General features: G+C 40.0%; 1 protein-coding gene across 1 annotated transcript; it reads left to right on the top strand.

The window, feature by feature from the left end:
• The first annotated feature begins 215 nt into the window (after positions 1-215).
• Positions 216-24490, top strand: LOC103711450 (sucrose synthase 4-like). The gene is made up of 15 exons (XM_039118513.1): positions 216-434; positions 564-690; positions 791-942; positions 1032-1227; positions 1314-1432; positions 2061-2277; positions 2426-2521; positions 2765-2938; positions 10480-10596; positions 10679-10845; positions 11988-12212; positions 22521-22842; positions 22921-23165; positions 23261-23399; positions 23589-24490. Exons 1-15 carry the CDS (start codon positions 337-339, stop codon positions 23625-23627), a joined length of 2433 nt encoding a protein of 810 aa, XP_038974441.1. The 5' UTR covers positions 216-336; the 3' UTR covers positions 23628-24490.
• Positions 24491-24832: the final 342 nt, after the last annotated feature.

Below are 24832 nucleotides of genomic sequence, written 5' to 3'. Positions count from 1 at the left end.
AGAAAAAAAAAGCCAATAAAAAAATAAAAAATATTTTTAATTTAATTAATTTTTTTATAAATATTATATTTTTTTTTAAAAAAATTCTGCAAGCGAGTTGTGGGAGGTCCAGATCCAGAAAACAACCAAACCGAAACTCACGCATCGCTTGGTTGGTCGGGCGCCGCATCTGATGCCCCCCCCTGTTTAAATATCCCCCCACCGTTCGCTCAAATCCCGTGGCTCCCCGAGTAGAAGCTTCCTCTCTTTCTTTCGCCGCTCGAGTTTCTCTCTCCCTTTGCGTCACCACCGCTCCTTCATTCCCCTGTTCTCGGTCCGAGACTGTGACGTCCCGCCATGGCCACCCCCAAGCTCGGCCGCGTCCCCACCATCCGCGAGAGGGTCGAGGACACCCTCTCCGCCCACCGCAACGACCTCGTCTTCCTCCTCTCCAGGTCCCCTCTCTTCCCTTCTCTTGATCGTTCACCTCGTCGATCGAATTCCACCTCTAACCGTAACTCTAAACCTAGCCATGGAGGCACCGTCGCCTGTGGTCGCTGACTATGACTCTTCGATCTTCGCAGGTACGTGAGCAAGGGGAAGGGAATCCTCCAGCCCCACCACCTCCTCGACGCCCTCGCCACCATCGACGACGACGGCCGCAGCCGTCTCTCCGAGGGCCCCTTCTTCGAGGTCCTCAAATCCGCCCAGGTTTAAAACCCCCCATCCCCGTTCCTCTATTGTCTCTGCATCCCTAAATGGAATTGTTTCCCCGTCGGTATTGATGTTAACTTGTTTGGCTGGGAATTAGGAAGCCATAGTTCTGCCACCTTTTGTGGCCATCGCCGTCCGGCCGAGGCCTGGCGTGTGGGAATACGTGCGGGTTAATGTCTACGAGCTTAGCGTCGAGCAGCTCACTGTGGCCGAGTACCTCCATTTCAAGGAAGAGCTCGTCGATGAGCGGTAACGATCCATACGGCCCTCAAGATGCGGTATTTGTATTTCTGTACTCTCCCATCTCATGTGAACTTCGGATGTGTTGATTATTTCAGTAGCTATAATGATCACTTTGTGCTGGAGCTCGACTTCGAGCCTTTTAATGCCTCATTCCCACGGCCGAACCGGTCGTCGTCCATCGGGAATGGAGTTCAGTTCCTCAACCGGCACCTCTCGTCTATTATGTTTCGGAACAAGGACTGCTTGGAACCCCTGCTTGAGTTCCTCCGGGCACACAGGTTCAAGGGTCATGTAAGTGTGGCTTGCAGTGAAACTGAGAATATTTCATTGTAATGTATGTCATCATTAGATTGAGTCGGATATATCGGATGGGACAGGTGATGATGCTGAATGATAGGATACAGAGTGTGTCCAGGCTTCAGTCTGTGCTTGCAAAGGCCGAGGACCATCTGTCTAAGCTCCCACCTTCGACGTCATTCTCTCAATTTGCTCATGTGTAAGCAAAATAGCTTCCCTCACATGTATAATCTTAGCAGGTAGAGCTATCATGGTCTAGTATACTTTTTATATGAAACAATTATAGTCAATTATGAGCTGAAGAAGCTGGTGCTATATGCAAACTGTACCTTTTTGCATAGATTTAGGGTAGATTTAACCTTGAAATGGTATGGCGGCACACACTGGTTTAGTACCCTACAAAATGATTTGACCAATATTTACTTTTTTAGTCAGAGGTGAGTGAATACAGCTGCAAGGGTTGGTCATCCGGCTGCTATAAAACCAGTTTATCAGTGATTTATCTCCTTGATTGGGGAGAAGGGCTTATTTTTCTTGGACATAATTTGCCAAGCATGCCATTATTGCAGGTGTTACAAAACTAGACCTTTGTAATTCCCAATATTTGAGCCAAAATTTCATTACTCTGCTTAATCTGGGTGTGCTAGCTGCCTTCAGTCAATCCTTGATCATGACTTTCTAGTATTGACTAACTGTATTTAAGATTTTCCTGTCAGGAACAGCTTAAGCAGCATGGGGTTATAGAAAAGGAACTTCAGGATCTATATTTTTAGAAGATTAAGGTCACTTCACGCCTGTTGATAACCCTGTTAATAATTAATTTGCAGGTTTCAAGAGATGGGTTTGGAGAAAGGTTGGGGCGATACAGCTGAACGAGTGCTGGAGATGATTCGTCTTCTGCTGGATGTTCTTCAAGCTCCTGATCCCTCCACTTTGGAGACATTTCTGGGGAGGATACCCATGGTGTTCAATGTTGTAATTGTTTCTCCCCATGGGTACTTTGGCCAGGCTAATGTATTAGGTTTGCCAGACACTGGAGGGCAGGTATTATCTTGTTTAATAAAATCCAGTTCTGCCTTTCCTCTCTATTTTACTGGATACTTTGATCATGGAGATGCTTTTCTTTATGGGTGTTTGAAAGTTCTTGGTTTAACCGGAAGAAGTTTTCTTAGCTTATGCATATGATACACAGATTGTCTATATATTGGATCAAGTTCGTGCACTAGAGCATGAGATGATTCTGAGACTAAAAAAGCAAGGGCTGGATGTTGATCCCAAAATTCTCATTGTAAGTATATTTGAAAATTACTTTTCATGTTCATAATTTAGAGATTTCCATTTTCTAACCATTAGATTTACTCGCATTTTTCTTCATTTATATGATATTGCATGTTGTCCTTCTGTCACTAACTATATTTACTGCATTTGCCTCATTATGCTCATGTAACTAGCTTGCATTTCTTTCCTTTTCATTCCCTTTTTATTTTTACTTTTCAAATTAAGTTCTTATGCCATTTCCTGTTAACTGAAGGTGACTCGGTTGATACCTGATGCAAAAGGGACAACATGCAATCAACGGCTTGAAAGAGTTTCTGGAACACAACGTACTTACATCCTGCGGGTGCCTTTTAGAACTGAAAAGGGAATTCTTCGGAAATGGATTTCAAGATTTGATGTATGGCCTTACTTGGAAACCTTTGCAGAGGTAACCTTTCATAGATAAGTTTTAATTCCCTCAAATGAAATGTCATGATTTTAGTTAGACATTCTCCATAAAACACCTTATTTGATAGAATACAATTGTAGCAAATCGGCTTCCGATCATTCTTATTGATCTGGTGTTTTGGCTTCATAGGTTTGCTTTGTTTCTAGGTCCACCCTTTTCAAATTTGGAGTTCTTGAACTTATGGGTCTTATTCTGGCCTTCTACAAAGTTCACCTTGGTTAGAAACTCAGGGTTCATGAGTTGTTCATTGTCTTTCTCAAGGTGTTGTTCTTGGATCCTAATGGCAGACAATAGGGTTTTCATTGTCATATCCTCGGTTTTATGTTTTAGGAATAGCCCAAAATCTTTCCAAGAAGGTGGGAGCTTATCAATGGTACAAGCAACTTGAAGGCTCTCAGTTATACCCATTCCCCTTAAACCTCATTCATGATAAATCACAATTAACTCATGGGCTTGGTCAACTACGGGCTTGGTGTCAACCATCTTATAAGACATGAATTGATTAGGAGCATGATGCAGCGTAGAAGACCAAGTCTTTAGGGAAGTTTGATTAAGTTCTACGACTTGTGGAGTTTGTTTGGTTTTATTTGAATTCCTCGTATCTGTCAGCTAGAAAAATAAGCTGACTAACAATGCTTGATAGCTATTTTATAGGCTTGTAAGTTTGAGTCTTTCAAACACATCGGATTTTCTATTTAAGTATATTTCGGATTCAAAAGAAAGAAAGATGAAGTTTGATAAAACCCAATCCTTGTTGGAGAGATTCCTTCATTCAGGAGTGATTCCTGATTTTCTTCTTGAGTTGTGAACGTGAGATTCATTTGCAGCTTAAGAAATCTATCAATTTTGGTATCAGAGCCACCTTCATTTCTTTTCCCAAGCCACCTTCTGTTCATGACTACCACCAGAAGTGGTAATTCATACAACATGAGTCAACCACAAAACCAACACCTCCGCCCAGAAACCACTCAACACATCGACCAAAACATCACAGCCACTACAAAGGCAACCAACCCCAATCCAAACCAAATCAATGAACTATTGCTACAAGCTATTCAACAGCTTCAAATTGTTACCCAGAGGATGGACCAAAGAATGGACCAGTTGTGGAACAGGGTCTTGTCCGAGGAAGAAAGGGTGGAACCACCCAACCATGAGGAGGAGATGGGAGAATCAGAGCACGAGGTGCACATGGGGAGACGAAATCGTGGACATCATCACATACCAAATTTTGTTCATGGAAACCGTGAGGGGACCAATGGAGGAACAAATGGTGGGCATCATCACAGACCAAATTTTGTTCATGGAAACCGTGAGGGGACCAATGGAGGAACAAATGGTGGTACCAATGGAATGCACGTGAACCGCTCAATGAATTGACCAAGAGGATGAAAGTAGATGTTGCAGACTTTCATGGAAAGCTTGAACCCCATTCTTTCCAGGACTAGCTGACAGCATTGGAGGATTATTTCGATTGGTTCTCGGTGTCGGAAGATAGAAAGGTGAGGTATGTCAAGATGAAATTGAAGGGACATGCTCGGGCTTGGTGGGGAAGTGTGGAGGAGCACTTGCAGAGAACAAGACAACCAGCAATTGCTGATTGGGAGGAGATGAAGCTTAAGCTAAAGGAGAAATACTTGCCTATTGACTATGAGCAAGTTATGTATGAAGAATTGCTTTTGTTGAAACAAGGAACAATGACAGTAACTCAATACACTGATAAGTTCCATGAACTTAAAGTGAGAAGTCAAGTGGTGGAGAATGATTATCAGACTATTGTGAGGTATCGAACCAGATTGAGAGTTGATATCCGTAAGGAGTTGATGAGGCAAAGGCTACTGAATGTGGATGAGGCCTATCAAATGGCTCTCCGCATTGAAGCTTAGACTAATGAGACCAGTTTTAGGAGAACCAGCACTCAGGATTCATGGTTTGCAAGATCTGTCCCTAACAGATCTCAAACTTCGAATGTACAAGGAAGAAGAGATAACAAGGGCAAACAGAAGATGGAAGGAGAGGGACCTCAATGCTACAAGTGTAAGGGATTTGGGCATTATGCAGTAGTTTGTCCAACAAAGGACCGGAAACCAACTCTAGTTTGTGGCAAAGACATACCTGAATTTCATATGGAAGAAATTCTGTTTGAAGAAGAGACAAAAGAGGAAGACCACAAGGAGCATTTGGAAGCCTCAGAGCTGCCAAGTTGTGTGATCCAAAGGGTGTTAACAGGCCAAAAACTAGATGAAGAAGAGGATTGGAGGAGGACTAATATGTTCCATACACGAATGGAATATGAAGAAAAGTCGCTGAATGTGATTATTGACAATGGGAGTGGGATGAATGTGGTTGCAGAGGAAGCTGTGGAGTGTCTTGGATTGTTGAAAGAAAAGCATCCGAGGCCATATAAGATTAGTTGGGTGGATGACAACACTACTGTCCCAGTGAAGTACATGGCAAAGTTTCATTTTCTTTGGGAAGAAACTATTCTGATCAGATTCTCTGTGATGTTATTCCCATGTCAGTTTGCCATATGTTATTAGGAAGACCATGGATGTTCGATCGAAGGGCTGTGTATGATGGATTTGAGCATACTTTTGCATTTGATTTTGGTGGCGAAAGAATTGTGCTGAAGCCACTTAAGATCTCTGATTTTATAGAGAAGAAGAAAACTGAAACTACTATGCTGAATATGAAACGGTTTGAGGCAGAAAGTAGTAAAAAGAATGTGATTTTTTTTCTGCTGGGTCGAGACTCAAAACCTGAAGGAGACATGGTACTAGAAGAAGTGCAACCTCAGTTAGACCAGTTTGCAGACTTGATGCCCGATGAGCTACCCAAACAACTCCCTCCCATGAGGAAAATTCAGCATGCTATTGACTTGATACCAGGTTCTTCTTTACCAAATATTGCTTCTTATAGAATGAGTCCCACTGAAAGCGATGAAATTAAGCGACAAGTCCAGGATTTACTTGATAGAGGGTATATTAGGGAAAGTTTTAGCCCTTGTGCTGTTCCTGCTTTATTAACACCAAAAAAAGATGGGAGTTGGCGAATGTGTGTTGATAGTAGGGCTATAAATAAAATCACCGTCAAGTATAGGTTTCCAATTCCTAGGCTTGATGATATGTTGGACTGACTTTGTGGAGCTTCTATTTTCTCAAAGATAGATTTACGAAGTGGATACCATCAGATAAGAATCCGGCCTGGTGATGAATGGAAGACAGCTTTTAAGACAAAAGATGGGTTGTATGAGTGGTTGGTCATGCCTTTCGGCCTAACAAATGCACCAAGCACATTCATGAGAGTAATGACTCACACATTGAGGCCTTATTTGGGAAAATTTGTTGTTGTTTATTTCGATGACATTCTTGTATATAGTCAGAATCTACAGGAGCATTTGGATCATCTTAAGCATGTGTTTGAGTTGCTCCGGACAGGACAACTTTTGATCAATAAAAAGAAGTGTTCGTTCATGCAGCGAAGGGTGAATTTCTTGGGGTTTATAATCTCAGATTTGGGAGTAGAAGCAGATAAGGAGAAGATTAAAGCTATAGTTGAGTGGCCAACTCCGAGGAATATTCATGAAGTTAGAAGTTTCCATGGGCTTGCTACCTTCTACAGGAGGTTTGTGAAGAATTTTAGCTCCATTGTTGCACCTCTGACAGAATGCTTGAAGTCGAAACAATTCAAATGGACGGTTGCTGCAGACAAGGCATTTCAGGAGAGCAAGTGCCGAATGACACAAGCTCCAGTTCTATGCTTATCTGGCTTCAATAAAATTTTTGAAGTAGCTTGTGATGCTTCACATGTTGGAATTGGAGGTGTGTTGAGTCAAGAAGGTCATCCAATAGCCTTTTTTAGCGAAAAGTTGAACGATGCAAAACGAAGGTATTCTACCTATGATGTTGAGTTTTATGCATTAGTTCAAACCCTAAAACATTGGAGGCCATATCTCATTCATAGGGAGCTCATATTGTATACTGATCATGACTCTTTGAAATATATAAACTCCCAAAAGAAATTGAGTGCCAGGCATGCTAGGTGGGTTGATGTATTACAACAGTATACATTTGTAATTAGGCATAAAAGTGGTTCTGAAAACAGAGTAGCTGATGCCCTTAGTCGTAGGATGTGTACTTTGGTTTCTTCCTCCATTAACTTTATAGGACTCGAAGAAATCAAGAAACAATATGCTGAGGACAAGGATTTTGGTGCTGTGTGGAAGGACTGCAGAGATGATGTAGGAGCTAACAGAGAATTTGTGTTGAAGGATGATTATCTGTTCAAAGGGACGAGGCTATGTATTCCTGCAAGTTCTTTGCGAGACTTTATCATTGCTAAGCTGCATGGGGGTGGATTATCTGGTCATTTTGGCCAAGATAAGACGTATGCTTTAGTCAATGATAGGTTCTTTTGGCCATGTATGAGGCGAGATGTAAAGAAGATTGTGAGAAGATGAAGGGTTTGCCAATTGAACAAGGGAGGAAAGCAAAATATAGGGTTGTACATTCCACTTCCAGTACCAAATCAGCCCTGGGAAGACCTCAGTATAGATTTTGTTTTGGGTCTCCGTAAGACACCAAGGAATAATGATTCAATAATGGTAGTTGTCGATAGGTTTTCAAAGATGGCCCATTTCATACCTTGTAATCACACCTTTGATGCCTCAAAGGTTGCCGGGTTATTTTTGAAGGAAGTTGTGAAGTTACATGGGCTGCCCAAAAGTATTGTTAGTGAAAGAGACATTAAATTTGTCAGCTACTTTTGGAAAATCTTGTGGCCAAAGATTGGAACCAAACTGAAGTTTTCTAGTGCTTTTCATCCACAAACGGACGGACAAACGGAGGTGACTAATTGTAGTTTGGGTAGTCTATCGAGATGTCTGATCCAAGAACATTCCACCACATGGGATCTAATTCTTCCATTAGCTGAGTTTGCCTTCAACAACTCAGTTAACCGGACAACAGGCTGTACACCATTCGAGATTGTGAATGGAAGGAAGCCATTTACACCGATTGACCTTCATGAATTGCCAAGTTCTCAGCGAATGAGTGAAGGTGCAGTTGATTTCGTCAAGTATATGCAAGATGTTTATGCAGAAGTTAAGAGGAAGATTTTCCAGCGGAACGAAGTGTATCGAGCTCGGGCCAATGCAAGCGGACGTGACAAGCAGTTCAATGAGGGAGATTCCGTTTTCATCAGGTTAAGGCCAGAAAGATTTGAGCCAGGATCATACAACAAATTGCATGCCAGAAAAGCTGGACCTTTTAAAATCCTTAAGAAGTTGGGCTTGAATGCTTATCTTATTGATTTACCAGCCAATTTTGGGTTTAGTCCAATTTTCAATGTTGAAGATTTAACTGAGTTCCAAGGAGAGACAGAAACTGAGCAGGTTGCAGAGGAAACTCCTCTGAGGCTACCTCCCAATATCAAACCACGTGAAGAGATTGAAGCGATCCTAGACCATCAGTTTGTCACTACTCGATGAGGAGGGTATTTCAAGTTCCTGGTCCGATGGAAGAATCGTCCTCTATCAGAGTGTGTATGGTTGCAGGCTGAAGAAATTAATCGACTTCATCCAGAACTTTTACAGCAGTACAAGACTCTTAACTTGCCGGAGTCAAGTTCTTGAAGAGGGTGGAAAGTTGATGCAGCGTAGAAGACCAAGTCTTTAGGGAAGTTGATTAAGTTCCACGACTTGTGGAGTTTGTTTGGTTTTATTTGAATTCTTCGTATCTGTTAGTTAGAAAAATAAGCTGATTAACAGCGCTTGATAGCTATTTTATAGGCTTGTAAGTTTGAGTCTTTCAAACACATAGGATTTTCTATTTAAGTATATTTCGGATTCAAAAGAAAGAAAGATGAAGTTTGATAAAACCCAATCCTTGTTGGAGAGATTCCTTCATTCAGGAGTGATTCCTGATTTTCTTCTTGAGTTGTGAACGTGAGATTCATTTGCAGCTTAAGAGATCTATCAGAGCATACTTGTCCATTCCGGCATCTTAGATAACATATTTCTTCTTAAGATCATCACAAATCTCCTTGGAGGTTTTAAAAGTGCAGTAGACATCAAAAAGGGGATCAGAAAGATAGGACATAATCCTTCCCCTAAACAGGTAGTCTTTCTTCTTAAATTCCTTCAAATTACAAGTTCTAGCCGGTTCATTCTCTTTCTCATTTGGAGGAGAGTCAAAAATTATAGAAAATAACCCAAGTGTGGTTAAGAAGGTTTCCATCTTCTGTCTCCAACGTTTAAAGTTATTTTCATTAAACTTTTCAGGAGAAATCGAGTCACTTGCATTGGCCATTGGGGTAACTTTAAATACTAGCCTTTTTATATGTAGGAAAAATCTACTTCAAGATTGTTGGGAGTAACAAGTCCCAGAAAAATTAAAATCTAAAATATTCTACTTCAACAAATAATAGGCAGTAATAGGCTTAAAGAAAATAAATAGAGAAAATGGAATCCGAGATGCTGAGGCGTGGTATGTTGGTCACTTTTCTTGCAGTAGATTTCTCCACCTTACAGTACACAAGGCTTGGATGGCGTTCTACTCTTGAGATACAACAGCCTCTCGCAATGTTCCTTCTGCCTCAATGATTTGCACGAATCAAAAAAGCCTTCGAACCCAGAATCAGTATGTAGCAAGCCCGTTGATTGAAAAAAAAGAGTAGGAAAGGAGAATAGAAGTTCTCTGCTTTCGATTTTGTCTTGCGTCTAATCTGTAGAGATGTAGAGATCTATTTATAGATTTCTTTGGGACAGATGCGACCAAAAACGATCCAATGGTCAAAACTGGTAAAAAAGTTTGAAAAAAAAATACTGGGAGTAGGGCAAGCGGATGCGAGGTCGGTCGCGAAAAGAAGGTCGTCCCTAGGAAGAGGGCGTGCGTTGAAGAGGCGCAAGCGAGGAAACAACGCGGCTCCTCGCGCCTCGGGCGCGAGGCACGGCCCATGTGCCTCGGCTCCTCGTGCCTCGGGCGCGAGGCACGGCCCATGTGCCTCGGCTCCTCGCGCCTCGGGCGCGAGGCACGGCCCATGTGCCTCGGCTCCTCGCGCCTCGGGCGCGACCCACCCACCTCGGATGAGCACGGGCACGTGGGGCCCACGCGCCTCGGATGAGCGACGAAGAAGCCTCGGCAATTCGGCTACGGAGAATAAATCCGAGGGAAAGGAGAGTCGAACCCGTGACCCTTTAATTAGAAAACCAACGTACAAACCAACTGAGCCAAACTTCCATCTTAATATATATATAAATATATATGGTTTAAAGTATGAAAACTTTTAATCATTATTTAACCAAAAAATCTAACATCTACTACCATAATGGTTCTCAGTTTAATTAAAATCTTTCCTCTTTATTGATATGCAGGTATGTATGGATCCTGGGTGCTGCATACTTGTTATATGCTTTCTCTTTGATATCTTCAATCTAGTTCAACTGTTAATAAATTCTTTTCTTATCATTTTGTCGTGGCTTATTTATTCAGGCACTTGTTAATAGCTTATTTTATCAATAGGATGCAGCTAGTGAAATTGCTGCAGAGTTACATGGCACTCCAGATCTAATTATTGGGAACTACAGTGATGGAAATCTTGTTGCATCTTTGTTAGCTTACAAATTAGGAATTACCCAGGTATGCTCTAGACTGACATCGTTGCTACATGTTTTCCATGGGTTGTATTGTTACACCATTCTAATTGATAAACTTTGTGCAGTGCAACATTGCTCATGCACTAGAGAAAACAAAATATCCAGATTCAGATATATATTGGAAAAAGTATGAGGACAAATACCACTTCTCATGCCAGTTCACTGCTGATCTGATTGCTATGAACAATGCAGATTTTATAATAACTAGCACCTATCAGGAGATTGCTGGAAGGTACTTGTCCTGCCTAGTTGGGTGTTCAACTCATTCTTAACTTAATGTCCAAGTTTTTTATTAGAAGGTTTGGGTCTACAAAACATTTACATAATTGCAAAGCAAGTATCCATGTTCTTTTGTTTCTTGCAGTAATAAAGTGATTGCCTTGTATATGCTCTGTTTACCCTTCAGCCTTCGGGACTCAACTAATTTTTCTCTCCACTGAAAAATTATTGAGCCACTTGTTAGATGTGTTAGGACAGGACTTTTCTCTCCATTTGTTAAAAAGTTTCTTGTATGGTATTTCTTCAAAAATATATGCTGTCATCTCCATGTTCTGCAGCTGGGTTTCAAATTTGTTCAAAACAATATCATCAAGAATGCTTGCCATCAAACATTGAAATATGTTGAAGAACAAAAAGGAAAAGACATGAGGATCCTTTTCATGTTTCATGATTTTTTTCCCCTTTTTATGGGCCCTCGGTGGGGTTCAGGAGGTGTCAAATGTTGACTTAATATTGGTAGATACCATTCACCACCATTGCATGTGATTTTGTATGTTACAGTACATCTGGTACTTATGGAAAGTTTGAAACATTTTTGCTTTATGTTATCATCAAAATTCTTGAAAATTGGATAGTTTTTGTACGATTTTCCTTCCGTCAAATTGCTATATGGATGTTAGGATTTCAATTTGAAATCTCTACATGGTGTAGTATGGTTGTTTCAGCAACTTAAATGTGTATATCTGGAAGCTTATATAAACTATCATTAGTCAATCGTCTTTTGATATTCAAAGGTGCTACACCATGCACACTTTGGGTGAATAGCTCCTATACCGTACTGCATCTATCCTATAGTTCTGTGGCTGTGTTTCTCCCCCATTGTTGGACCTTCACAACTATGGATCTAACGGTTGCATGGTTGATATAGGTGACATTCACCTGTGAGTGGTGTAGCACTAGCATCCCTCATATAAAAAGATGGCATTCTTGTTTATAATGGGATTAATTATGGTCTGTGTTAGAGAAACATTAAAAAAAATGAAAACTACTTTAAATTCAATTTCCGTTTCAAAACTTCTGTAATTGTTTGATGCTAGATGCTTGTTTTAATGCTTCTAGGATGTTAGATGAGAACTATTATATTTTCTGTTTCAGCAAGAATACAGTTGGACAGTATGAGAGCCATACTGCTTTCACTCTTCCTGGTTTGTACCGTGTTGTCCATGGCATTGATGTTTTTGATCCCAAGTTCAATATTGTCTCCCCGGGAGCAGATGTGTCTATTTACTTTCCATACTCGGAAAAGGAAAGGAGGCTTACTTCTCTTCATGATTCAATTGAAAAGCTGCTGTATGATCCAGAGCAACATGGCGAGCACATGTGAGTGCTTGATTATTAATTCTATTCATGTGCTGTTTGTCTGATGTTGATTACTGAAAACATGTTGCTTATGCAGTTTAACTTGTGCGTGCATTTCATTAATATTTATCTGTTCCTTGAGCTGTTGTTCCCAGATTTGTGTTTCATTTTCATCCTGGAATAATTTAAGCATTACTTTTTTTAAAAATGATTATGCCTTTTTAGTATCAGGTCTTGAGTTCTCATATCTAAGAATCAGCATACAAAACAATTACACAACATTTTTTTTAATGTCAACTCGAGATTGTCTGTTGAATTATTTATATCTGCAAAAATTATAGATAGTCAAAGACATGATACCGTTTGTGAAATAACTGAGAGTTTTTTTATTGGGTATCTGATAGAGAAATTGCTCTCTAACAGGTTTCCTTTGTAATGACCACTTCTATCAATATCAAATAATGTAATCTGTTTGGCCTATTCTCTGGCGCAAAGTCACTCATCTGAAGTGTTATTGCATTGAATCAATTAGTTGCACACAAATAAATATTTAACGATACAGTTTTTTTATTTAACAGAAAGAAAGATGATTACTTTCAACCAAGGTCTAGTGTGCCGGTACCGGGCACCGTATCGGTTGCTCGGCGGCACGAGTCGGTAAGGGCCGTGCCGAGCCCGTATCAAGAGAGAAAATATGCTGGAGCTGGAGAAGCAGAAGAGAAAGAGAGAGAGAGCAGGGGAGGGAGGGAGAAGGAGCGGCTGCGGACGCTGGTGGAGGGCCGCGGGGGGAGGGGAGTGGAAAAAATTGAAATTTTTTAAGTGAAGTCGGCTGTGGCCACGGCCTCCGCCGCCCCCCACGGCCTCCGCCGGCCCCCCACGGCCCTCTGCCGGCGTCCGTTGCCTTTCCTTCTCCCACATGAATTGGGTCTATCGTAGCTTAACTCTTTTGGGAAAGTGATCCAAGAAATGAATTTAGTGGAATAGGAATAGCTCATTTGAATGCCGAAACTCTTCTCTTCTACTGTTAGAAAACAATGGAAAAACAGATAATTGCCAAGAGAAACTTCAATCAACAACCTGTTTGATTGATTCTTAATGTTCTGCCCTTTACACTTCCAAGAGTACAGGTTTATATAGACACCTTGAAAATGACATAGCATTAAACAAAAACAACTTCCAAGATTAGCTATTTAACAGCATAGTCTAAATATAACAAAGTAGGCTATTAATAGAGTTACTGAAAAACTGCATCAATTCCAATACGCATCAGCTTCAATACTCCTCCTTGATGTATTTTTCTGAAACTCCAAGCATCTTTCTTAGGAACTGAAACTTGTCTCTAGGAAGAGCTTTTGTGAAAATGTCTGCAACTTGTTCTTCAGAGCTGCAGAATTTGAGTTTAATTTCTCCTTTTGCTTCAACTTCTCTTAAGAAATGGTACTTGATTGCAATGTGTTTAGTTCGATTATGATGAACTGGATTCTTAGCCATAGCAATGGCAGATTTATTATCACAATAAATCTCCACTGGACCTTGCTGTTTTTCTCCCATGTCAAGAATTCTGTTCAGCCAAATAGCTTGAATTACAGCTCCAGCAGCTGCAACATACTCAGCTTTTGCAGTTGACTGGGCAACAGTAGCCTGCTTCTTTGATCCCCAAGAAAACATTCCTGATCCGAAGTTAAAACAATACCTTGAAGTGCTTCTCATGTCATCAACTGAGCCAGCCCAATCACTGTCAGTAAAGCCAGTTAATTTTGAGTGGGAACATAACTTGAACCATATGCCAAAATTCATAGTACCCTGCACATATCTAAGAACTCTTTTAGCAGCACCAAAATGAACTTGGCTTGGACTTTGCATAAACCTGGACAACAAACTAGAAGCATAAATAATGTCAGGTCGAGTGGCAGTTAAGTATAGCAAGCTGCCAACCAAACTCCTGTAAGCTGCAGCATCTTTTTTTTTTAACCCCATCTTCCTTTTTCAGCTTTTGATTTGCAACTAAAGGTGTTGCCACTGTTTTGCATCCTAGCATTTTGAATTTTTTCAACAAGTCTTCTGCATACTTTCTCTGTGATATGAAGATTCCTCCTTCTTGACAAATCTCCATTCCAAGAAAGTAATGCATTAACCCCAAGTCACTCATTTCGAAGGTTTTCATCATATCTTGCTTGAACTCTTCAATCATTTCTGGATTATTTCCAGTGAAGATCAGATCATCAACATACAATGAAACTATAAGCAAAGCTTTACCCTTGAATTTCACATAGAGTGTAGGTTCACTCATGCTCCTACTGAAGCCTTGATCACTGAAATAGCCATCTATTTTTTCATACCAGGCTCGAGGTGCTTGTTTGAGCCCATATAGAGCCTTTTTCAATCGAAGAACTTTCCCTTCTTCTCTTATAAAGCCCTCTGGTTGATCAACATAGACTTCTTCTTCTAGAACACCATTGAGAAATGCTGACTTGACGTCAAGTTGAAAAATCTTCCAACTTTTCTGAGCGGCAAGTGCAACAAGTGTTCGGATTGTGTCTAACCGAGCAACTGGTGCAAAAGTCTCGTTGTAATCAATCCCTGGCTGTTGTGAATAGCCTTTAGTAACAAGCCTTGCTTTGCATTTTTTTAAGGAACCATCAGAGTTAAGTTTTCTTTTGAAAATCCATTTAACTCCAATAACTTCTTTGCTGTCAGGACATGAGACCAGCTTCCATGTATCATTTTTTTATATCATTCTGATCTCCTCCTCCATTGCATCTGCCCAGATTTTTTCTTTTACAGCTGCTGCAAAATTCTCAGGTTCTCCAGAGGAGTAATTGCAACATTCATAAATCTCACTTAAAGACCTTAGCCTTCTAGGTGGAAATTCTGGTGAAGAAGTTTCATCCAAACTGCCTTCTGATCCATGTGATGAAGTTGGAGTCATTAGCAGATTTCCATGCCCTTCATTTCCTTCATTTTGAATCTCAGAAATAGCAAGCTGAGATCCTCTTCTTTCTGGTATAAGGATAGTTTGATTGAACATTTTTTCTTCATCCCAATTCCAAGTGGCTTGTTCATCAAACTCGACATCTCTACTTGTAACAAGCTGTTTTGACTCTAAGTTATAGAGTCTATACCCCTTGGATTGAGTGCTATATCCAAGAAAAACTCCTTTCTCAGATTTTTCTTCAAGCTTGTGTCTTTTCTGTGAAGGAACATGAATATAGCAAATGCAGCCAAAAACCTTCAGATGACTTGCAGTAGGCTTTTGGCCACTCCAAGCCTCAATAGGAGTTTGATTAGGAATAGCTTTTGTTGGACATCTATTGAGCAAATAGATTGCTGTATTAACAGCCTCTGCCCAAAACATTTTTGGAAGGCCTTTCTCCAACAACATTGATCTGGCCATCTCCATCACTGTCCTATTTTTTCGCTCAGAAACTCCATTTTGCTGTGGAGTGTAAGCTACTGTCAATTAATGTTCCATCCCCTCTTCTTCACAGAATTTATCAAACTTTCTTGAGTTAAACTCAGTACCTCTATCACTTCTCAAAGTCTTGATCTTGCAACCACTTTGATTCTCAACCAGCAGCTTGTACTTCTTGAAAATCCCAAAAACTTCAGATTTTTCTTTGAAAAAATAAACCCATGTCATCCTTGAGTAATCATCTATAAACAAGATGAAATGCCTGTTTTGGCTTTGAGAAGGTGTTCTCATTGGGCTACACACATCAGTATGAACAAGCTCCAAAGCTTTTTTTGCCCTCCAAGCTTTTTTTGTAGGAAAAGACTGTCTGTTGTTTTCCTAGCATACACCCTCCACATACTGACATATTCTGGTCTAAGAGAGGTAAGTCTCTTATCATGTCCTTTTGATTCAACAATCTCAGTGCATTAAGGTTGTAATGTCCAAACCTTTGATGCCAAAGAGTTGTATCATCAAATTTAGCCATCATAGCTTTTGGGAAGTGCCATTGAATAGGAAAATTTCTGCAATTTCCCATTTTCACTTCAGCCACTTCTTGATTATTGTTCTTCAGATCATAAATAGTGCATGACTCCCCTTTAAAGTATAGAGAGTACCCATTCTGCATCATTTGACCAACACTTAGAAGACTTTGATCGAGACTTGGAACAAATAGAACATCCTTGATGAATCTGGTTCCTTTCTTGGTTTCCATAGTGATTGTGCCTTTTCCTTTTGCTTCCACCAATTCACCATTCCCCAATTTGACCTTAACATTGACAGACTTATCAATTTCTGAGAACATACCTTCATCTGGAGTCATATGAGTGCTACACCCACTGTCTAGAAACCATTCTTTACTCTTCTGTTCAACAACGGCTTGATATGCAAAGAACAAGTGCTCCTCCTTGTCTTCTGTATAATTGGCCTGTTGGTTCTTGTTTTTGAACCGATAGTCCTTCTCTACATGGTCAAACGTCTTGCAGTATGTACACTGAGGCTTTCCGCGATGAAAACAGTCCTTTTCCAAATGATTGGTCTTCTTGCAGACACCACAAGGTGGAAATTCTCCTTTTGAAGTTCTCTTTTTCTGAGAACATTCTCCTCCTTTTGGTGTGCTTTTGGACTTCTTCTTGAAATCTTTTTGTTTCTGGTTTTTCAGATTAACTTTCAGCTGGAATGCATTTTCTAGAGAGACTTCACTCCTTCTGTCAATTCTTTGTTCGTGAGCTTGTAATGATCCCATCAACTCAGCGACAGTTAAGGTTGAAAGATCCCTGGATTCTTCAATTGCAGCAACAACATGATCATATTTTTCTGTCAAGCTAATCAAGATCTTCTGAACAATTCTCACATCAGATACCTCTTCTCCGTAGCACACATCTGATTTACAACCTCAATGAGTCTGGTGCAATAGTCTTTTGCATTCTCATATTCCTTCATTTTGAGATTTTCAAGTTCTCTTCTCAGACCTTGAAGCTTGATTGTCTTAACTCTAGTATTTCCTTGAAACTCCTGCTGCAGAATCTCCCAGGCCTGCTTTGAAGTTGTTGCTCTCATCAATCTCGGAAAGATTGCTTCACTCACAGCTTGCTGCAGAGTAAACAAGGCTTTAGCATCTCTTTGCTTGTCAATCTTGTTTTGGGTTGATTCTGAAGTGCCTTCTGTTGGAGCAGAAACCCCACTTTCAATAACATCCCAAAGATCAAGTGACGGGAAGAGAGTCTTCATCTTGATACTCCAATAATCATAATTCTCACCACCAAATATAGAAACTGTGGTAGATAAACTAGGAGCAGCCATAACGCCCTTCACAGATCGAAGCTGCTCTGATACCAATTGTTAGAAAACAATGGAAAAACAGAGAATTGCCAGGAGAAACTTCAATCAACAACCTGTTTGATTGATTCTTAATGTTCTGCCCTTTACACTTCCAAGAGTACAGATTTATATAGACACCTTGAAAATGACATAGCATTAAACAAAAACAACTTCCAAGATTAGCTATTTAACAGCATAGTCTAAATATAACAAAGTAGGCTATTAATAGAGTTTACTGAAAAACTGCATCAGTTCCAATACGCATCAGCTTCAATATCTACGTCAGCCTTCGAGCCGAACCCATTTCGAGTCGATCATTCCATCATCCCTCGCCCGTTGACTTGGTTCATAAAATCCTTCAATCTCGTATCTAGCTTTTTCAAAGCCAAATCCCAGGGTTTAATCCCTCAAAACTCATTATATTGCCAGCGGGGAATCCATCTGACCCGAGGGCCTTATCTAATTTATCGGACTTAGCTTCTTTCACAACGCTCTCCACCTCCTAAAAAGAGACCTTTCTAGTGAGCCAAGAGCTAGCCTCGGGAGTCAGTATTTTCTTCTTCCACCCCGCTTGCTCTCTCTTTTTCTTATTCTCCGACTCCGGCAGCGAACCATTTTTAAAGCTGGAATCGTACGGTAAGCTACCAGTACGGCTTGGAATGGGCGAAACCGTCCGGTTTGGGACGGTTCCTCATTCTTTGCTTTCAACTCAACAAACATAAACATGACCGCTGATTACTATTTCTAGATCTTAGTGACAATGTCTTTTCTCAAAAAAATAAGAAGGTTAGTGAGGATGTCATTATTCTAGATTAATATGCTTGAACTGTAACTGTAATGGGCAGGTTGTGATTGTGATACCTTTGAAAAGCTCCTGTGGATGCATGCAAATCTATAAGGAAATTAATGCCCATTAAAATAATGTTGTAAATTTTTATAACCCTACAATAATCTTTAAGCAGTAAGCCTTATACCAACCATGGATGCATGTGTTTTATTTATGAGTTTTTATAATCCTACAATTATCTTTAATTGGTAAGCCTTATCATGACCATTTGTCTAACTTTCTGGGTTTCTTATTCCATCTTTAAATGTCCAACAAAGATTCCTTACATTCTTTGAACTCTATGAAAACTTGTTTGCGAACTTGCCAACCTTTCTCATTCAGTGTAGAAACAAGCACCGGGGGGTCAATTAATGCATGCGAAGATCTAAGAAATCTGTATTAGGTATTCAAGTTCATGAGTAAATAACACATCGTGTTTTATCCCTGATATTTGTAGGAGAGATGAACCCCTTTTCTTTTCCCATGTCTTTACATTTATGAATTTAGGCTACTTACTTTGAGAGGTATATCTGAGAATTCAATGACAAAATGTGACAGAGCTCATGCTTTTGCGTCTTGTGCGTTCTTTGGGACTAGTTTTTTGTCACCTTATCACAGTGATATTGATCATTGTAGGCATGATCAACCAAGGTTCGCTGTATTGCCCATATTAGGCAATACCATACCATGCTGGTAAGGTATCAATATAGTTTTGAGGTTCAGTATGGCAGGGGCTGAATCGATGTGAGCCGAGCGGAACCATCCGGTTCTGTGTTATACCAGACTGTACTGCCCTGTGTGCTTGGTATCATGGCTAAGCGAGAGAAAGGTCTCCCGATTCAGTGTCAGTATGGTGTGCGTACCATGCTGTATTGGTATGGTAGGTGGTAGTGATATAGCGAACCTTGTGATCAACAATTTCTATGTTTCATTATGGATGCTGCACTGATCACTAAACTTTGTATGTTTGGGATCTTTAACATAAAACTAAGAGCAGTGAACTTCTGCAATTTGTAACAAACATGGGCGCAACACAATCTTATCTAACACAAACTATTAGTTGATTGGTTGAATTTTGCTTGTCAAATGGATCTTTCTGTTGATATCCAATAAAAATGTAGATCTGAGATGGAGATATTTACTCGACCATTCTGCTATTTTGGATATTTGCTAATACTGGATGCTGAGGATCTTGAACACTGCTTTCTGGATGAAGAGTACTGTCTCCTTTTCTCTTCCATGCCATAATAACCATGAGCTTTATCCTATTCATGATCAATTTGTTCCTTTTGCATAATTCACTTGTATTATTATTAAAGATCCTTCTTCTTCTTGCTGATCCTTAAACAAACACGATCTGAATCTTAGTTTTTTTTTTTTTGGCTGTAACCATATCAAGCTTCATCCGGGTGTTTTATCACACTTCCTTTGGGTTAACATTGCTGCAGTCATCATCTTTTGTGCCTGGAGACACAAATTTCCATGTTAGTAGTGCCAAATATTTCTCGACAGTCACTTACCATTCTAAAAGCATATAACCACTTCATCCACCAGGATTATGCTATATGTCAACTGTGTATGCATCATCTATCAACTTGATCTGGGTGAACAAAAAGCCTTAATTTCCTTTTTCTTATCCAAAAATTTATATTATCAGACCTCTGATCAGGCAATTGAAATAAGATGAATATGTACACATTGCATGATGTTTACATGCTGTGCACCCTGGCCTGCCTCATGAATAAAAGAAAATTAATAGGAAAAGGGGAGGGGTGCTGATAGCACAGACATGATTGTTTTCGTGTAAGCACTATAGATAATGATCTTGAAGAATCATTGTTTATGGACTGAAGAATGATAAATTATACTTATTAATCAGTCACTTCGTCGTTGGATTACAGTGTCATACATGTATGTAAGTGATATGTATGAAATAAAATCATTTTTGAAGAGAGAATTACACAAGAATGAGTAGTAATGAAGAATATATTGGCATGTGGGGTTGTTTGCTAATGAGCAGCCGCCATCTTCTTATTAGGTGGAGTTGGCTATAAAACCTTTTCTTTCTCTTGCATCCTGTTTGGAAACTTTGCCCTCTCTTTCATTGATCAGCTTCTTTTGCTATTTAACTTAGTTAATGCTGCAGAGTTCCTTGATTTTTCGCCTTTGAATATCGAAATGAGTACCTATGACTCCTTTCAAGTTGCTACGGTTGATCTGCACGAGCGTTGATGAAATTAACCACAAGGGTGTGACATGCACATGTAGATAATGGATTATGTTAAAATAGCTTTTGACAAAGTGGGTCGCCACTATTATCGGTCTCTGGTTGGGATTTGAGACACAAGTGTAACAACCCAGGACCTCACCCAAAATGGCTAGCCGGAAGGTATTATTTGGGTTTCTTGATCCTGTATAAGTACCCAAGATCTACCCAGCGAATAACCGATGTGGGACTAAACACACGCCCGCACGGATCCTCACATACTCCCCCCGTTCAAGCCCTGACGTCCTCGTCAGGCTAAGGGTTCAAATCCATTCAAATCTAATCATTAACACCACGATCGGTCCGTGGTCAACCCCAATGGATCCGTGCTGCAGTGTTCCCTAGTTCACATAAGTTATGGGCCGGGTCCGCTCTGATACCATTTGTAATAACCCAAGACTTCACCCAAAATAGCTAGCCGGAAGTTTATTATTTGGGTTCCTTGATCCTGTATAAGTACCCAAGATCTATCCAGCGAATAACCGATGTGGGACTAAACACACGCCCGCACTGGTCCTCACATACTCCCCCGTTCAAGCTCTGACGTCCTCGTCAGGCTAAGGGTTCATATCTATTCAAATCAAATCACAAATACCACGATTGGCCCGTGGTCAGCCCCAATGGATCCGTGCTGCTGTGTCCCCTAGTCCACATAGGTTATGGGCCGGGTTCGCTTTGATACCATTTGTAACAACCCAGGACCTCACCCAAAATGGCTAGCCGGAAGGTTTTATTTGGGTTCCTTGATCCTGTATAAGTACCCAAGATCTACCCAGCGAATAACCGATGTGGGACTAAACACACGCCCGCACGGATCCTCACAACAAGAGAGAGAGTTAAACATGGATCTGATTGAGACTGAGAATCTCAGTCTGTTGGTTGGGTTCACGTCTCTAAAAATAGATCCAATTTTCCATTAGATCTGTTCTTGAATTAATGCAAACTCTTATTCGGCTTGCCAACTTCTACTGAGGAGTCACACCTTAGTGTTATTTTTCCAAAATTTCTGTTCTTTCTCTTGCTTCGTTGGCCTTCGTAGTTTTCCATAACGCCCTTCCACATATCTAACACATTTGTTCTGAAAACTAAAGCATCATTTGCAGCTGTACATTGCAACTTTTAGTTAGTACATGAGGTATTGCACAAATTTGGTTCAAGCTCAAAACCAACCCAACCTGAATCAGTTGGCTAAACTAGTTAGTTTTGCATGTGTTCCTATTCAGAGACCAATTTTGGTTGCATCTCACTCATACAGAATCTGAAGCGAACCCAATCCATTTGCATGCCCTACTTGGGGTATTTACAGTCTGTTGAATAAATCAACTTAATCTTCAGTAATTGTGATTTTATTTGAGGGTCAAAAATTTTATGATGTATCAAGCTCATATTGTACACTTTATGTGTTGCAAGGTATGTCAAACTTTCCTAAAATAACTGAATAACTGAATTGCTATGTTTTGTTTTGCCTCATACAGTCATGATAGATTTAGTTATTTATTCTCGAAAAGAAAAATAAAGCATATAACAACATCAGCATAATACTCAACTTTAAAGAGTTTGTGGATGATTATTACATGTGGAAAATTCTGTCTGGTTTTGACAACTATATCTCTGATTCTTTCGCACCAGGCAGCGACTTTGAACCAATGTAATGGCAGTTGACCAACTATTATTATTTCTGTCCTTGTTTATGAATGATCCTTTGTCATCAGAAAAGGTCCAATATAAAATGTAGCTGACATCTGCAAAAGCTTCTCTTTATGAAACAATTTTTTCTTTTTTGAACATATCAATCTTTTTGTATAATAATTTCGAACCTTTCTGTTTTTCAAATGATGGGTTTGGCGATAACTTTTGTACTTTGCGGTTGAGTAGTAATTCCAGTGCTTGTATCTGCTCTTTGCAGTTGAGTAGTAATTCCAGTGCTTGTATCTGATAAGTTTACTTATGTTTCTCCTTATACAGTGGTTGGTTGGATGACCGGTCCAAGCCCCTCATCTTCTCCATGGCACGACTTGACCGGGTGAAAAATATAACAGGACTGGTTGAATGCTTTGCTAAAAACACTAAACTAAGAGAATTGGTAAACCTGGTTGTAGTGGCTGGTCACAATGATGTGAAGACATCCAGTGACAGGGAAGAAATTCAAGAGATTGAGAAGATGCACCAACTCATGAAGACTTATAACTTATTTGGCCAGTTCCGGTGGATTTCTGCCCAAATGAACAGGGCACGCAATGGTGAGCTCTATCGCTATGTAGCCGATACTAGAGGTGCATTTGTGCAGGTATAGTCTAGCATCATTCATCTCTTTCTGATATTTCATATATATTTTAACATAACTAATTGCCCCATTTCACTGCAGCCTGCTTTTTATGAAGCCTTTGGACTCACTGTTGTGGAGTCCATGACTTGTGGTCTTCCAACATTTGCCACTTGTCATGGAGGACCTGCAGAAATCATTGAGCATGGGGTGTCAGGTTTCCATATAGACCCATATCATCCTGACCAGGCTGGTGAACTCATGGCTGAGTTCTTTGAAAAGTGCAAAAAGGACTCTGGCTATTGGGAGAAGATATCTAAAGGAGGGCTCTGTCGAATCCATGAAAGGTTCATCTGCATCTGTCCGACTTCTAACTGTAGCTTCATCTTTCATGAATCTGCCTATCATGGATAAAAGCAACAATTTCATTTGAAAACTGCAGGTATACATGGAAAATCTATTCTGAAAGGCTAATGACATTGGCTGGGGTTTATGGGTTCTGGAAGTATGTTTCAAAGCTTGAAAGGCGCGAGACACGTCGTTATCTGGAGATGTTCTACATATTGAAGTTCAGGGACTTGGTAAGTCCAATTTTCATGCAGTATTCTCCTGAAATGCTTTGCTTGACAAAAACAATGCACAGCATAAGCAAGTCAATTTTCAAAAATCTTACGTTAGTATGTACTTTGGAAAATTCTCTTTCATTTGGATTCACATCTATTTAACTATGCAAGATCTGATCCCCCTTACCGTTTTTCTCTTATTACCAGGTCAAATCTGTTCCCCTTTCAGTTGATGATGAACATTGATGTCACACGCCTGGATGTTAAAAATAAAAACTTTTATGGCTTTGTGGCTACAACTCTGGTTGTACATTACTGTCCTGAAGGCAGCAAATCACCCTTGGATTTTAAAAATGGTTCGACGTATGACAATCCTGGCATATAAGCCGGCAGTTTGCTTATCCTTTTCCTCCTTTAAACTATGCTTTCAATGACATCTGGTAAGTATATCCTTGGGCACATACATGCCTTCTTTTCCAACCTCGAGTCAGCAGTTTGCCTTTTGCTGCCCCTATCGTTGCTTTCAATAAGATCTGTCAAGTGTAGAGCAAATGCCTCCTCAGGCAAGATGCGTTTGTATATAGGAAAGCATATTCCACCAGGAACAAGTGTATATTTCACGGTATAGAAGTGTTTGCATGAATGTAATAGCGTGTATATGTGTTGGAAAATAAGATGGATTTAGCTGGACGGCCACTGCTTTGGATAAATTTGTCAGATTCATGTTTTAACTTGTTTACTGGTTACAGCTTTGGTATATGAATCTCAGGTCTGGATTGGAATGATGCCCATCATTCTCTCGACATGAGAAAATTCAGGTTAGTCTCCTACCCCAGGGTAAGAAGCGGAGGCCTGACTGATATCTAAGGAGACCTGGTGGCAGCTGGTCGAGACAAACTGGCCAATGGATTTCAACATCCTGCTCCTGCTGACCCAACTTGGCCCTCTCAATTTGTCGGCACTTTGAACTCGCCAAATCAACTTCAACGTTTTTCCTGCTTAGTTCCCATTGTTATTGATAATGCTGTTGTAGTCGTAGTATGATGGCCGTAATCTGAAATGTTGTCACGTACCATATTTTTGCTAAAAAAATTTAAAATTCCTATTAATGCGTGTTGGCAACTAATCTGTTACTGTCGTAATGGTTCTTGGCAAATATTTTAATGGGAAAAAGTTGGTGTTAAAAGCAAAACGTTGGCATTTGACCTATTCATTATCCTTGTGATATGGCGTCTTAAGTTCTATCAACATGATAACGAAAAGCAAAACAGAGAGGTGGTTAGCTATATTGTTTTTGTTGGAGTTTTAATTAAAAAATTATTATTTTTAATTTTCTAAATTTTAGTTGTTTTAAATATTTTAAAATACTTTTTTTGTAAGATGCTTCTTCCAATTTTCGATTTTTTGGATAGAGTTTATAAATAGGCTTCTTCGGTATTAATCTTAATCTA

Source organism: Phoenix dactylifera, unplaced genomic scaffold, assembly GCF_009389715.1.
Source record: "Phoenix dactylifera cultivar Barhee BC4 unplaced genomic scaffold, palm_55x_up_171113_PBpolish2nd_filt_p 000366F, whole genome shotgun sequence".
In the NCBI taxonomy this organism is placed as follows: Eukaryota; Viridiplantae; Streptophyta; class Magnoliopsida; order Arecales; family Arecaceae; genus Phoenix; species Phoenix dactylifera.
This window is presented reverse-complemented; position numbering and strand designations above follow the sequence as displayed.

Excerpts from the sequence above, each read along its gene's own strand:
- LOC103711450 (XM_039118513.1), top strand. The coding sequence starts at position 337 with ATGGCCACCCCCAAGCTCGGCCGCGTCCCCACCATCCGCGAGAGGGTC. Across the intron at positions 1,228-1,313 it reads CACACAGGTTCAAGGGTCAT|GTGATGATGCTGAATGATAG; the intron begins GTAAGTGTGGCT and ends CGGATGGGACAG. Across the intron at positions 23,166-23,260 it reads CTCTGTCGAATCCATGAAAG|GTATACATGGAAAATCTATT; the intron begins GTTCATCTGCAT and ends TGAAAACTGCAG.